Here is a 16,788-nt window from a genome sequence, read left to right on the forward strand (position 1 = left end):
ATCATCATAATTGAAAAGTAACTACAAAAACCTGTAGACACTGGCCCCCTGGGAATGTAGTTTGACGCACCTGTTCTGGCGCATGGATACAGTAATGTGGCCCTGAAATCCAAATCTAGTCCTAGGTTTTTTTTTTCTTCCCCCACCCAGGTAAATGACAATTAGTGCTACTGACTGGAAAGACTGTCTTCACACCAGACTCTTAGCAAAAGGGAGGGTGGGAAACTGGCAGTTATCGGCCCCTGGGGACCATAATTTGAGTAACTTGGATCTAGCGACTCCTTGATCCTGGAGACAATCCTGTAGGTTTTCATTTCAACCCTCATTTGCCACACCAGCTCAACGATGTTGGATGAGATATGCTTTGTTAGGGTTGGAGTGGTACTGTAAATCTCCGTCCTGTTTTCGGGTAATAGGCTAGAAACTAGCATTTTCTTTTGTTTACACAGTTTCCAGAGACTGGTCATTTAGTTGGCTGAGCAGATATTATTGAGTTTTCTGTTTTGCTTTTGTTATTGCAGTAATAATCTTAGAATAAGACAAATAAAACGTGGCACGTCACGTTCCCGCCCCCATCTTTCGTGTTTCCAGTGGCCTGTACCAATTCATATATTGGAGGGAATCGAATGTACGGCAGGATTTAATCGTATTTGAATATAATATCTCCTTTATGTTTGGTGTCTTTAGATCAGATCTATTTGATTTTCACCAAGTGTATGATAAGGATGGGGTCAGTCAGGACACATCTCGGTTTTGTAGCAGCTTACTTGAACGAAACCCCCCCTAGATAAAAACGGAAATCCTTGACGTCCAGGAAGCTGTATACCATGTTTCTGTATTTAGGGAAGTGGTAATGTAACCTGCCTGATGATAACCTTCTGTTGTACTTACGAATTCTCCAACGTTGACGAATGGTATTTAGATGCCTAGCAAGCTATCCAACGTTATATAAGGATATTTATTGTATCGCCAATTTAGTTCGCTAAATCAGTTTAATTCCGGGGGATTTTCCGTTGAATTTGTTGCCGCTATTTAGCAAGATAGTGGCACTAGTTGCTAGTCACGCATAATAGCACTGCCAGAGCTAATTCCTGAGTCAGTTCGTGTTTAGCTTGCCAGGTAGCTATGTCTGATATTGTGATATTGGCTTTGATAGTCTTGCTGCTCTTGATTCTTCTTGTGACCATTGTTGGGTTGGTATTATACTCGGGACTGCTGTCCAACGTCGACATCCGGACGGGCTCCCCTCCAATCAAGAATATAACAATTGCCTACAAATTCAGAGAGGGATCCTACAAAGAGTGCGGGTCAACCTTCACCGAAAGTTGCAGTATTGGACCAAAGCTTTGCTGCATTGGAGTGTATTATGATGACCCGAAAGAGGTGAGACTTTTAGCTCGCGCGCTACGTAGAATAACATTTTATGCAAGATGGTTAAATAATAAGCTCATTGCACGCGTGGTAACTTCACCTTATTCTGACATATGTGATGGACATGATCAATTTGACCATTGCGCTCATCACTGCAATGTAGTCTATTGGGGTAGAGGGTGGAGGGTTATGAATTACTCTTGATTATACTTGCTTTGAAACTGGCTCCGGGTTCTGACTTCCAACTTGGCAGAATAGGTTTGGATACATTTTGAAGAGAGTCCAAGGAATTTTAACGATTTATTTTACCCATTCACCTTCTAAATCCAGGTATTGCACTTGCCGTGTTTATAATTTCTGTGCAATCGGTTATTTCCTCCTAAAATTAATGGTTGCGAGAATGTTGTATTCAAAATAGAAGGCGCATTGACCCGGTTTTTAAAGTGGCATATAGGCTATGACTGCATATAGCAGTGCTTACACTCAGTCATTGGAGTGTGTACGTGTATTCAGGTATGTTTTGTCTAAGTTTGGCATTGCAATAGGTGCTGTCATTTTAAACAAACCACTTGTAGCGTGGAGTCACATGGTACAGTGGTAAAGTAGGCTGGGAGTTTCACACAAGGAAGTCATAAGACCCTGTGCCCTGAAGCTTGTTTATTCAACAGGCCTGGCCTTCAAAAGAGTAGCCTGTGAGAAGGTAGCATCTACAGGGTACTTTCCTCCTCTGAGGAATTAGGACATGTTTGATTCCTGATCTTTTAAGACATTGCATTTTTTTTTTTTTACAATAAGTAGCTTTGCATAAGAGTGCTAAATGCAAGAAATTTTTTTTTTTTTTTTTTTTGTTGAAAACAAGGCAATATTACACCTATAGTCTTTACTCAATATCCACAATATCCAACTGCTGTGATTCTTGTGGTTATTTTCAGATTATCTTCATACATTCAAACACCTGCAGTGAAAAAGTTCAGGAATCTAAGCGCTGTAAATCCCCCGAGGAGGAAAGTATAGTCCTGAAAGAAACAGCAAGAAGCGCAGACTGAAATGACATGTCAATGTCCACGCTGAACATTAAACAAGAACAACACTGACGTAATGAGCATTAAGCTACATTAAAGGAACAACAGCAAGGACCCGCAGACTCTGAAAACGACAGAAAAGTTACACACATTCAGATGACAGTTGTAATCAGGCCTCTCCTCATGGATCCTCATGATGCGTTTTGTATTGAAGCACTGTGCACTGGAGAATGGGCGCAGACACCCAGGGGCTGCAACGAAATTGGCTTCATAAGAGGACAAGATGGGAGATGCTGTGCTTTGAGTTTGGCCCCTTTTTAGCTGAGGGCTGCCTCATTTTTTCCTTTGCTATGTGTGATTCATGATGGAGGAAATCTTTGGTAAGACCGGGCGGAGACTTGGAGCATTCTGTATGCTTTTAATGGAAGCCTCTGTCTGCTGAGCTGCCGGAGGTTCCAGTACAGATCATGTCTGAAGGGGGAAAGAATGCTGCTCACCAGAGGGAAGCCGAATCCCTAATTTTACTGCCACGTGGACTGGTTCTGCATGCTTCCAGGACAAAGTCAGGCGATGAGTCAATCACTGTGAGAGCCGTGAGCTTAAATGTTAAATCCAGAAGCACTTTTACTGAATTCCTGCGTTATTGTGTATTGACTGTGTCTGGCTTTGTGCTGTAAGCCCTTGGTTGGTTTGTCAGCATTTGGGTGCTGAATGTTTCTCCCTTGGTTACAGTGGTAGTGAGTGGAGCGCTTATGTCAGAAGCTCTTGGTACACTGGGCTTAAGAACATGCTGCGGTTTGAAACTGGTTATTTGTTATCGATCTATACTCCCAGCGTAGTTTGCTGTGCTTAACACTCTGAGCCAAAGCATAATCAATGGCTGTCTAATAAGCTGGACTGGGTCTGGTCTCTAGGTTGCCAGTTCAATGTAGTTACCGGAATTGTGTATGAGCATGGGATTGGTATTTATTTATTTGTTTTTATTTTGGACTTCAACCAAACAACTTCAGACATATCTGGCCTAGCTTAACTCAGTCAGGCTCCCCCCTGCCATTGGTTAAGACCCATTTCAGAGTTGCTTTCCTGCCACAGAACATTCTTTTAAGAAGTGTGTTATGATACATGCATCACTTTACTGTGAGAAAATGTAGACATTTGTAGTAGTTATCTCTAAAAGCAATCATTAATATTTTAGTGTTATAAAATAAAATAATAAAGGGCAATAAAAGTGACAGGTGCTGGGCACTATTTGTCCTTAGATTCTGGAATCAGTGCCAGGATCTTAATGTTCACCGTGTGCTACATATGAGAACGTAAGGAGACCTATGTTTGATTTAATTGCATTCAGTTTGATGCCTGTGGCACTCCCCTTTGTCTGGGAGCACACAGGGACTACAGTTCCCACTCTTTTTTGCACATAGAACTCCACAGAACTACTGAATTTTGATAGCATGTGTTCATAATTGCATATTTCAGAAAGGAACTGGTACAATGCAAAGCAAGGGCCTTTCAGTCACCTGTTTTTTTTTTTCTTTTTTTACTAAAGTACTTCCAGATGTAAACTTTGGTCTGTGGAACATTGGCAGTGTCCTACTTGTTAACTGAACTTCACAAACTGGTCACAAGCTCACTGCCTTTGTGCTTAGTCAGACAGTAACAGTGAGTCCGGTCATGTACTTACAAGGTCCACGTGAGAATGATGTGGCATATGATTCGAGAAGTAGGGACTCTTGTCAAGCAGGGTTAGGTTTTTTGGGAGAGCACTGACTTATGCAGTGCTAGGATATGTGACAGGCTCTGATATGCATCATACACGTCACACTTTCCTGCGTCCTCTGTCTTTCATGCCTGCATCTCCCCACCACCACACACAGATCATCTGTGCGTTTGTTCCATTCATCGGTAGCCGCCTTTCGCCAAATATAGCTAATTGTGCATGCAGCTGTGAATTGACCCTAGAGAGAGGTTTTGGCTCATTCATAAATCACTGGTAGTGATGGAAAAGTGAGGCTGCCTGAACTGCATAATGAGTGGAGCAACAGTGCACTGTCAGTCACTGACTCATGAACTTGCCAAAGGACTTAAATTAGTGACATGTAGTAACTCCACCCGTTTTGTGTTGTAGTGTTATGGATAGCTGTAAGGCTGTGTTATGGTGCCTGTTCTGTGGCAGCCATTTTTTCTGAGACATTTTTCACCCTATCCATTCACAGAGGCATTGGTAAAGTTTGTCTAGAAGAGCAAGAGATAATTTACTTATGAGAAGAGAGACTGCTTGGGTGTCCGTCCTTTATACAGTTTACCACAATGGACTGAATGTTGAACAGGGCTCTAGAGAATTTCTTTTGTCTCCTCCCATGACAGTTTTTTATGTATTTTTTGTGTATTGCTGCACAAAAGCAATAGTAAATAAACCCTTCTAGAATTGTTTTCACTACTGTTTAATAACATTTACAGACCTCAGCATGTAAAAATTCACCTGACTATAAGATTTATAAAATCTTCAATATATAGGCAAATTTGGGAAAGCGGGAAAGGTTTGTGGAGTTTTAGAAAACGTAGCATGGCACACCAGTCTGGTTTCCCTCCTCTGGTGTCCTCACTCTCTGGGGAAGATGCGCTGAGGAGATACAGGTCTGCTCAGAACTTTATTAAACACACAATAGTGAGACACAATCTCTGAGGAACACTGGACCTTTGTTTTCAATAGGGGCGCTGGAATCGCTCTTAAATTTTCCCAACTGCGCAATAAATAAAACATTTCTGTGAGGGCACATCTGGTCAGGGACATTGTAAAAGACAAAGAATACAGTGTTATAGCTATTATTTACTTTCTTAGCAGCCAATCTTATCCAGTGCCACTTTCCAAGCAGGCATTGTGTAGCCTACATTTTCTATTTACAAGGTATGATGATTACCTTAGTGATTTGGGTCAAGTACCTGACTCAAAGGTTACATACGCAATACCCAATGTGGAATTCAGACATACAACCTTCTGGCCCCTTTTCTTAAACCCAGGCAGTTAATTAGTTAATTTCAGGCTCTTGTGTCCTTACGCTGTGTTTAAATACATCTGCATTGCGCAGATACTTGTTGTGGATATCTTTGCGTCATCACTCTTGTGATGTCAGTGTGTTTATTCATTTATTTATTTTTTGATTGGGGTTTCCCTATAGGTTTTCTTGACTGTCCCTTTGGTTATGTGGATCCCTGGTGAAGTGACATTTTCAGCTGTGTCCATGCCTGAAAGTGATTGCCTTGTTGGATCACTGACAGTAATTGCACATGTGTAAATGTATATGTACATGCGTGCTACTATTCAATGTCACAATCTAAATTAAAGTAAGATTTATGTGTCCAAAAGTTGCATAAATATGCAAAACATCACAATAGATTGCAGCTTAAGAAGAAAATGTATATCACATTTAATTGGCTGAATATTCATATCAGGATAGTGTGGAAACGCCTCCACTGCATAAACTACATGAAAGATGGTGGCTGAGCCACAGGATATTGTTATGCTGAAATTGCTGACAGCCAGAGCTAAAAGTAATACACTGGAGAAATGGAGAAATGCAGGACCAGACATGGCTCATTTTCTATGTGCAGTTTGAGTAATGGGTTGACTGTCCTATTTTTAAATTGTATGGAATGGTCTTTGGGTGGTTTGGAAAGAATATGGGGAGGAAGAGGAGAGGGTGACATGTTATTTTTCTGATTGCATTGTTTCTGGAATATAGCCTACATAACCTCAGACCTCATAACAAAAAATCAGGTGTGGCATAGAAGCATTCACTTTACTGAAGTTATTTGACAAGGTGCAAAATTAAAACCTACAATATGATTGCTGTATGAAATAATTTTATTTGGTAGTGAAATGTTGTCTACGCTGCGTTTAATTGCAGGTGTTTGGCAGGTGCTTGATTAAATGAACTGTTAGCGCTCACGGCACAGCATTGTTGCAGCCGCAGCCTGCTAGCTCAGCCATTCGTCAGCAGTTCACCGCGTCCTGCCCCTGTCCCACAGGTAGTGTTTCAGGATGACATGCTGCACAGAATTATGCCAATTATTAACTAGCATATTTTGGATGGCTGGAGTGGGAGTTGGTGACATGATGAAAAAAATGAATTGTGGCTTTTGAGCAGCATGCTCTGAAACCGATTGGTCTACCTTTGTCATTTCCATATCGCCTCACTAGTTTACTATTGTATACTACAATACACTTTTAAGTGCATTTGACACACCTTATTACGAAGTAATACAGTCCAGTTTAACTGCATAGGGCACACCTTATTACTGCATAATACTATTTAGTAATATTTCAGTGGTTGTGCCAATCTAGAGAGGGTTACATATGTTATATATACATAACGTAAATAATAATAAAAAAAGATGTTTTAATGCACTAATGATTTTGCTCACAAATAAAAATGATTTTTATCTCAATACTACTATCTAGTGGTGAGGCTATGGCATGCCACAGCTCTCATGGACACATATTACATGGATCTATATCCCCATTTACTTTAATCATAAAATTAAATGATATGAATTGGTGGACCTGCACCTATCAACTCAGTGGTTTTTCTGTTTTTATTTTATGAGACTGTGGTGGACACCCATAATCAGTTTGAAGATTTAGCCTACTGTTTCACATGTACAGTACGAATCACTAAAATATTTGCAGGAATTTTGTTCACCGCTAGATGGCACTGATAAACTGCGGATTCTATAGCCGCTATGTTTCATGGGAAGAAGGACTTACCCGCGAATGAGTTACTCGATAAACAGTAGGCTGCCTTCACCAGTCTCATGTTCTGTAGTCTTCCATATTTTGCCTATGATGTAGTCAGAAATAATCAGTAAGCATTTACATTTTAATTATGGAAGCTGGAGGTTTTTATCAGACCAATGACTTGTGAAAAGGTATGCAGTTAATTTTCTCTGATTCTGCTTTTAGTGATTCTCTGATTAGTGGTGTGACTGTATGTTGTGCAGTAAGACCCCTGTTAAAGTAATAGTTTTTATTAGGGAGGGTCCTGTTTGGAGTTTCTGGGTGTCTCCGGGGAAGATGTGTGGACTGTAGCCTCGGAAGGCGAAGAGAGCATCGATAGGGGGTGATGTCCAAAGGTTGGCCTTTCATAATAGTGGACATCTGCTTGCGTGGATTGTACTCAGAATGATCTAGGTTGCCCAGCCCTTGCCTGTCTCTGAAATACGATCACAGTTTATATTTCCTCAGAGCTGGCTCTGGAAGACTCTTTGATTGTTGGGGATTGTCAGAGGGTAACGTCCATAAACAGCCACACTCAGCGTGTCCCTCACGGTAGGGCGTGTGAATGGAATGTCTCTGTAAGCCCCACAGCCCATCCCCAACTCCTCCATGAACCCGCACAACATAACCTTTCCACTCTGAAAATCAGGGACATTCAGGTGTGTCCTTTAGTTGTCTTCCTTCTGCCTGTCTAATAATCCTAGATCAGGGCAGCCCAACCCTGTTCTTGCAGTTCTACTGTCCTGTAAGTGTTCACTCTAACCCTAACAATGCACACCCCACTCAACAGCTAGAGATCTCGCTGAGCAGCTAATTAGTAGAAACTGTTGTGGCAAATTAGGGTTGAAATGAAAGCCTACCGAGTGGTAGATCTCCAGGAACAGGGTTGGGCAGCCCTGTACTAAGTAGATTGGAGAAGTCAGGGTTGAAATATCAGATTCCTTACTTGACTCTCACTCAGTGATACAACTAGAGCATGTACACACACACACACACACACACACACACACATATGCATTTGTGTATGTATATAAAGATTGCCAATCCTTATTTTAGAATTCAATAAATCTTTGTTCCCTGGTGGATAATTTGTTTTGCATCCCAGTGACAGAATATACCACAGCATTTCTAAAGGCAAAGTATGAATCCTGGCTCATGCTCTGCTTTCTGTAGTCCTGTCTCCGTCTTAAAATGGAACTGGGGAAAAACGGAATGTTCCATGACGGGTGTGGAGACAGGAAAGCGGGAGAGTTCCAATGACTGCTCGCTGCCGCGCCGTCCGTCAGTGCTTCTGAGGAGCAGTTCCGCAGACACGCAGGCCTACACAATGAGTGTGCTGCCCATTACCGCTGAAAGCAGAGTGGGATGTTTCAGTGCTATGGCATTTACTCTTTCCTCACTGTGCTGTCCACCAGCTGAGCTGCACTGTCACCTGTGCAGCCGGCTCAGGCAAGATGTAGAAGTAGAGCTAACCTAAGGTGTCACCCATTTAGATATGAGGTGGGGGCAATCCTGGCAGATGAACACCTCCTTCATTGGGTTATGAGCTAATTGCTTGTTGCCCCGCTGCACTACCTGCCACAGTTAGCACTGACACACCACTGCACTCAGGGCCAGAGCTGCAGAGTGTGTGCCCCACCCAGGATCCCAAACAAACATGCATTCTGCTGATTTATTCACCGTCCAAATCGGCTTCCGGCTGTCCCCAGTCGTGGGGGGCAGGCTGGACTTACTCCGCCCCACGTCTGGGACTGAACAGCTTCCTGAGTGATTGGCGTCCACCATTCATATGCCAGCCTCGAGGTGCCAAATCGCTCTCTTTTCCCAGGCTCCCAATTAGCCGAGGCCCTGGCTCTCACAGGCCTAACAATGATGGCTCGTTCCGTATCCTGCTCTGCCATCTTAATTGGCCTGATGCGTTCAGCTCATTACCGTCCAGTCCTGAGGGGCTGATATGGGTGGGTTGTGAAGGTCAGAAACTCCAGCAGAGAGCTGTTTAGGTTGCTATCAGGGACAGGAGTCCTGAAGAAATGCTTACTTCCCCAACTTAATCCTCTTTGACTCTGAATGGAATTAGCCAGGATGAACTCCCTGTAGGCCAGGGATTTCCACATGGTGTGGATGGCGGAGTAGTATTTGGATTTGTCAGCCTTTGTGCTCTTGATTGCTTTCTCTTGTGAACTCTTCAGGAGAAAAAAAGACTGCGGGCCTGGGTCCAGCAATGGCTAATGTAGATAAGGGGGGTCACAGTGACTTTCCCTGGTCCTGGGACAGTCAGTACTGTCCTGTGAAATGTCAGGAGGAGGTTTCGTCATGTTCTCTCTTTTTGCCCTGCCCCTGGGGAGGCTCTGAGTTCAAAGTTCAACTATTCTTATTTTTCTCCTGTGTTTCCTGTATGGCTGAAGGTATGCAGGAGGAACTTTATTTGCTCTAAGGGTTGAGGCAATGAGCCTTCTCTCTCTCTCTTTCTCTCTCTCTCTGCTCTGTTGTTCTCTTGTTTTCTCTGTGATTTGTTGATGGAGGAGATGACAGGCATTAATAGATAGAGGTTGTGAGCCAGGGATCTAAAAGGAGGGCAGTCTGGAGGTGTGTGAAGGCACTAATTCTGCAGTGTTTGAGAGGTCCGTCTACAGTTTCTCCATTTATCCATGGCAGAACCTGTAATGCTACCAGTGCATGGTCAGAATGAACAGGCTAGGATGGAAATGAATGGATGTATTATTTTTTCCCCCTCAGTCAGAGCCCATAGAATTGGGCTATACAGTTTTAAACAAGCTACGTGCCCATTCTGTAGAAATCCACCTGTTCTTTAAAGCTTTGCAGTTCTATGATTCATAGATTCGGAGCATAGACTATTTCATTGAGCTTGGCTCTCCAGATAAAATTCCTAAACAATTAGCAGCCAGTAGTGGTCCATTAGACCACTGCAGGTATGCCTCTCTGCCCAGCATGACCTTGGTAGGGTTTACAAATATATTTGAAAGGCACATCCTGGATCTACATGGCACACAGAACTACATTTAGCTGAGTGCCACACATTTTTGTTCACACATTTTGTTTACACGTGCCTACGCATGTATAATGCATTTGTGCTGCTATACTGCCATGTATAAACTCAAAGGAGCCCCACAGAATTCAAAATTTGTTTGAATTTGTCTGAGGTATAATATAGGACTTTTTAGGTAGTCCGTGAAGGACAGCATAGGACAATGGTGGAAAATATCCAAATGTGAAAAAACAAGCACCTCAGTCGTGTGCTTTCATCGGAGCTTTTCATGATTTTCTCATTTGCATTTGGTCATATGCTGCTCTTATGTAAATTGACAACAGGGCCTACAAGAGTGCAGGATGTGATACAGTATGACTTAGACAAGAGGGGTCACAGGTTCAAATCCCAAATTAGACACCCCAGGTGTACACTGAGACCATCAGTACAGTGCTGGTCCAGGTGAAAAAATGATTTACAGAATGTGAAAGATTGTTGTTTCCCTGTTTAATCCTACCTTCCGCCCTTAATAACTGGGACTGCTTAACAAAGAAAAAATGTATCCGACTCCAGTTAGATTTGTTTCCGTTCTTGGTCTTCTGAACTCAGTCTGTACAGAAATGCCGGCGTCTGAGATTGGGAGTGTGATGCGTGTCATTATTCCCTGGCATGCTGGGATGTGACCTTTAAGAAAAGCAGAGTGCTCTTGGTTGCGAGCCCTTACCTGCTCTCTGCGAGCAGCGTGTCTCTGAGCGCTATCTCTCACAGTGGCCAATCCCCCCCTCCCTTCTTCTCACCCCAACCCACTCTCCTCTCATCCCTCTCCTCTCCCTTTCTCACTCTCTCTCCTCTTGCCTCACTCTCCCTTTTATGTACAGAGCTCCGGCCTCACATTCTTCTCCTGTGAAAGCTCCTTCCTTCTCCCTCCCTGCTGCCTAGCCTGCTGGTTCTGCCATTTCACTCGAAATCAGAAATAAAAGAAGAGTAAATAAGGAAGTTTGAAAAAAGAGAGGGTGGCCATAAGCATATGAGACTAACAGCAGCCGAGTCCCTGCCTGGAGCCAGAAAGCTCGTCTTCTCCGGTAATTACACATGCCAATACTCCCCAGCTGTCCTGTTTAATTATGTGGGAAGTGCCGCTGTGCTACCCGCAGGGATAGCGCTCCCCTCCAACCAAAGAGGGCCAAGTCCCAACAACGTCTCAAACAGTGTCACCAGCGGTCCCGCTCCACACCCCCTTCCCATGGCCCTCTGCAGCCCTCTGCAGCCCCTAAAGTCTTAGTTTTCTGTAGTCTGCTGGCCTACAAAGCTGACTAGGCGTGCTGGGACTTCCCACTGTTTTGTATAACCTATCCCTTCTGCCTGTGCTAGAACCTACTGTACAACACAGAAGTGATAAAGAGACAAATTTATCTCTGGCCATGGAATTTTTCATGGAAGTTAACAGGAGTATTGTCAATATTCCAGGAAGCAGAAACCAACCTCGCTGATGACTGCAGGGAATGTGGAGCAACGGGGAATAACTACTATTTACCCAATTCAAAGTTTTAGCCTCATTAATTTTTTGTTAACAAGTCAAAGCTACTGGAAGTCACTCACCAGTGTAATACGTCTATTAAGATTCTGTTTTATACAAATGCGATTGTATTTGCCATGTTGCTGGGCTATTGGAAAGGAAAGACTCCCAATCAGTTAGATCAACAGCAGCAGAAGGCAGATTGTGTTCTGCCTTATTTTTTTCTTGGTAGCATGCTGTCTGAGGGAACCAGATCGCAGCCTTCCCTTTAGCTAGCCTTGTCCTTATTGATGATTCTCTCCTCCCTCTTTCCCTCCCTCTCTCTCTTACTTGCCTCACTGTCCCCATGCTCCCTTTCCTGCCACACTAACCACTCATGTGCTCTGGTTGCTCTCTGAGTTCCCCCGTCCGCCCGGCCTTGTTTATGACTCCCCGCGCAGTAGCCATGCGATGGATCGTCCGCGTGCAGCAGCCGTAATCCCTTTATCTCTCTGGCCCTGGAGCACGCTCTTTGTGAGTGGCTGTTGGAGTGGATAGTGACTTCTAGCCCAGCAGTGAAGCGATTGCTTCGGAATGGAAATACCTGTGTATCAGTGGCACTCAGGCAATAGGAGTCCATTTCCAGGAGTTTCAGGAATCCAACGTGGAAATCTTCCGACGTGCACTTTTTATGAACTGGCTCTGATTCGCTCTGATTCTCTACATATGCATTTCCAGACTTTTCTGTGCGTATAGTACATATTTGGCGCCACTCCCATTACAGTAAGTTATGAGGCAAGGGTCTTGCATGTCATGGTGGCAAACTAGAGTTTGTGCTTAATTCCATTGTACTTTATGAGGAGTTGCCTAATTATATAAGCAGTATTGCTGAGTAAGATATGGAGCCCACACACTGTTTTAATGCTGAGGAACCAATTTTGTAGAGGAGTAATCGTTATCTGTTTATCTTTTATTTATCCTGCACTTCACATATAATAGATAGTAAATTGGGGGGGTCTCTGTATTAGAAGTGCTGTAATTGCTACACAAATCATTCAAAATGGATGTAAATACCCTCAAATAAAACTGACACTCTGCACTTTAACCTCATATTCATTGTTTCATTTAAAATCCAATATGCTGTACTAAGCCAAAACTAAAAGTCTGTCACTATCCAAATACACTGCACTATGTTTGAATCAATCTCTTTGCATCAAAAAAGAAAACAAATTAAGATGTGTGCTTGGAATAACTGTTCTGGTTTGTTTGCTTGGCAGGCACTACTGAGGGACATAAATGCACAGGTTTAAATAGCATCCATCAATATGGCCTAATATTTATTAAAGTACTTCTATACTGCTTTGCCCCTGAGCAAGGTACCAATGGGAGTCAGACCTGCAGACTTCAAGTTGCTGGGCTAGACCTAAATCTACTGTACAATACTACTACTACTGAATGATCCCTCCCCCCCACACATGTTACACTGGATTGAAGATTTGATGGGGGTACAGTCTCTAGTATTCTGGGTATAAATCAGTTGACCTACTTCCAAGGTGACCTCCTTGGAGAGGGTGCAGAAGAGTAACGCATCATGCCCATGTGTGCCAAAAAGAGAAATATGAAGACGGGGGTAGTTTTTCATATCCAGCAGTACTTCATCATTCCAGCTAATGGGGCACCCCCCTTTACAGGAAGTTCCCGTGATCCCCAGCCCCATGTCATCAGGCTTGCAGCAGGTGCAGGGGTGTTCAGCACCAGCCTCCCCCGAGCCCCAACAGATACCCATCATGGCTATTCCACCCTATTAATCTCTCCCATACAGACAGGGAGCCATCGCTCAGTGTCTGTTTATCTATTCCTAGTGAAAGAGTCTAACCTCGACGACGTGTCCAATTTCACATTAAAAAAAAGAGTCCTATTTTTTAATAAAACACTTAAATATAATTTCCATTTGAGTTCACATCATCCTCAAGCTTTCGAAATCTGAATATTTACTAAATTTCCTGGTGTCTAATAGTAAACTAAAAAGATCAGTATGTTGCCATGCATTTGTCATTAACTGCACCCGAATTTCCAAGAAATTAATATATTTTCATCAAAATTTTAACAAATAATTTCAATAATGCTCACAATGCAATGGACAAGTATCATTTTTCTGCACAGCAGAAAGACAGAAGACATCAGTGGGCTAAAACCTCACCCAGGTAGCATTTCTATCAGAGTTTATCAAGGGCAAAGGTCCTCACTGCTTTTTATTGTTAATTTTAACGGCCATAATAGCTGACTGGCCGACTCACCCTGATGAAATTTCATGAGTCAGGTCCCACGGCCCGCAGTTTGATTGAGTATGCAGATTTTCTTTGGCTTTTGTTACTCCTTTAAACGGAGGTTGTTTTGTTTTTATCAACACTACACGCACGCCGCTGCTGAAAAATAAATCCTGCCAGAGGTGTGTCTCGCACCGCCTCACGTCAGCGATGAGCCATGAGACGTGCGCTTTGGCGTGAGGGGGCACAGAGTCCCCGGGGGTGACAGTACTGAGGGGCAGGGCAAGAGGAAGATGAGAAAAGTAAATCCTTGTTATGTGTCCTCTAATAAAGAATTACATCTTCAGGATGCTCGCTTTCTCTTTCTTTCTTTTTTTTTCCTTCAGCAAAAATAAAACCCCCTCACATGTCCATTTGGAAAATTGCTGTGGAAATTACCCTTGCCTTCAACAGGTCTCTGGAGATTTAACCAGAGGAGCCAGAAGGAGAGGAAATGGATGACTCCTGTTCTTCAGAGATTCTGCAAGCCCAGGCCCAGATTCAATATAACTGCTATTCTTTATAGTTTACCCAGAGTAACCAATTTAATCAAATGTTAAATTTTTTATGACACGTAAAATATTTTTCTTTACATGTAGTCCCTTCTGACATCATGAGGGTTAAGGGGAGTCATTGGTTAGATTGAAACTGGTCCTGTGTGTCAGCCTTATGAAAAATCTGAGCACATTGCTTGTAAAAAGAAATAAACAAACCAACCTTCATGTAAAGCTTAGTGTGAAAAGAATGATGTGTGTATTTTAAATGGTGGATTTTTTGTTATTTGTGTAAAATGTTGCTGCGTGTCCTATGGAGACTTCTCACTTTCTTTTCACCGCTTTGGAAGGTAGTTTGTCTAATTTAAATTCTTTAGACTCCATTGTATTCTGTCTGCATTGTCTGTCAGCACTATAATTTGAAGTACTCTCCTGTGCTGATGTTCCTGGTTAAGGTTTCATTAGGTCCTACTTCTTTAGTGGTCCTTCCTTGGTGGCAGCAGCCTGGTAGCTGCTGAAACGGGGAAGGAAAGGGTAGCCTGTTCAGCAAATTTTTGGATGTAAATGAAAAGATCCAAAAGGAAACCGATATCTTATCTTGAGCAGTGACGAATGTCAGTGTTATTTACTTGTTAGTGATTGCACGGGCTGTGAATGAATTGTCTGTGGACTGCAAGTCAGCCTAATAAGCTCGTTACTGAGATGAGAAAGGGGGTGGGGGGATCATGCCAAATATTTTATATGTTTAATAATAATTCCTACGTCAGCATTTCTTCATTGAACCTGCTGAGGGAGAGTTAGATTGGTGTTGAAGGTTGGAATAGAATGTGAATAGACCTGCTGACAGCTCCCCCTCCGTGGGGAATGATAGTGCCACTTGTGTGGCCAGTATCCAGTGGAAGTGCTCAGTATCATGACCACAGTCCACACTGGAACAGTCAGGGTTTAGGAGCATCCACGCTTAAGCTAATTATCCAATATAAAAAGATCCAACGTTTAATCTAATTATGCCACCCAAAAGCCTGAGTAAAATATTGGTAATTCAAATCAAATTTCTGAGTTGCCCTTGTGAGCATAAGCAACAATATAAATAAAAATGTCAGCACAGCAATGACACAAGCCACACCAAGCCGGCTGAGTTATAGGTGTGTCTTACTGATGTGGATTGTTGTTTTGGCTCGCCTCCACTTACCTCCTGTCGGAATATAAAAGTGCTTTTCTTTCGTTTAATTTTTTTATTTATGTGTCTGATTCACAGTGTCTGTACAAGGACAGCTGTGCCTGTGCTCTCCCTGCCGGGGAGGTTAGGTTGACGAGCGAGCGAGGGAAAGGCGGCAGACTCTGGTGACAGATTGCCGAATGTCATTGCATCGGTGGCGTCAGCTATCACCCATATGGTGGCTTTGCCAATGGGGAATTTTTTTGTTCTTTTTTTTTTTTAGTTTTGATTTGTTTTCTCTTAAGAGTTTAACAGACGTTTTTGTGCCACCAGCCGTACCACCACGTTTCACTGTCTTGCCAAGCTTTGCAAGCTGAAGTTAAGCTGAAAGATTGACTAGTTGGTGGTGCTTGGAAAACTTATTTCATTTAAAATTCCTGAAAGATTTCACCCCAAAAACACCCTTGCTCTGCTAAAAATGTACTGGTACCAATTTTGCCAGATTGAGCTGTCAGTGCATAATAATTGATCAATCATTATGTTGCATGATGGTCTGTCCATTATTGGGGGTCTGTGAAAGAGAGTGTTGGGTCTCTGTTCATGTCCTTAGTGCTCAACAATGGATGGGCCAGAGCAATATAATGACAGGGCAGGCATCACTTTAATTATGTTTTGGTTCTTCAAGACATTTTGAGTTCTCAGTTGATATCCCTTGTTAGAAGGTGAGCTCAATAGCAGGCTTGAAAGTGAAGCTGGCCTGTCTGCACAAAAATCTGAAGGAAGCCTCTGACAACTGAGCAGGCATCAGATGGTGTTTCAGACCCTGTCAACAAGCAGGAAGAGTATCTGTCAGACTTGGATGAAAGCAAAAGGGAGTGACAGATACGTATTGGTAATGCAATAATATGTTATTAATTATTGGAGTTCATTTTATTAGCACACCGAGAGAGCGAGAAGAAGAAAGAGATCACAGGAGAGAGATGAATAGTAAAGAGATGAGTATTTGGGAAGAGAAGTTGTCTTGCCTCATGGTGAGGTTGTCGGAGATGTGTCGCTCGGCATGGAGCACCATCTGCTGATATGTACACTGCTCCCAAATGCCAGGCTTCACAGATGGAGCAAATCAAATGGCGAGAAAGGGATGGTTCCTTTTCCACTGACCCCCCCCACCCCCCCACCCT

At 42.9% G+C, this 16,788-nt stretch overlaps 1 protein-coding gene across 2 annotated transcripts in view; it reads left to right on the forward strand.

Annotated features, from left to right (window-relative positions):
- The first annotated feature begins 816 nt into the window (after positions 1 to 816).
- The window catches only part of tex264a (testis expressed 264, ER-phagy receptor a), an 81,131-nt gene continuing 65,159 nt past the window's right edge, over positions 817 to 16,788 (forward strand). The window contains exon 1 of one of the 2 annotated variants that reach the window (XM_035388242.1): positions 817 to 1,383. In XM_035388242.1, the coding sequence (XP_035244133.1) occupies positions 1,126 to 1,383 (258 nt within the window). In that variant the 5' untranslated portion in view covers positions 817 to 1,125. The remainder of the gene's footprint in view (positions 1,384 to 16,788) is intronic. The other variant, XM_035388243.1, reaches the window with a different exon arrangement.

This window comes from Anguilla anguilla, chromosome 13 (genome assembly GCF_013347855.1).
Source record: "Anguilla anguilla isolate fAngAng1 chromosome 13, fAngAng1.pri, whole genome shotgun sequence".
NCBI classification, from domain to species: Eukaryota; Metazoa; Chordata; class Actinopteri; order Anguilliformes; family Anguillidae; genus Anguilla; species Anguilla anguilla.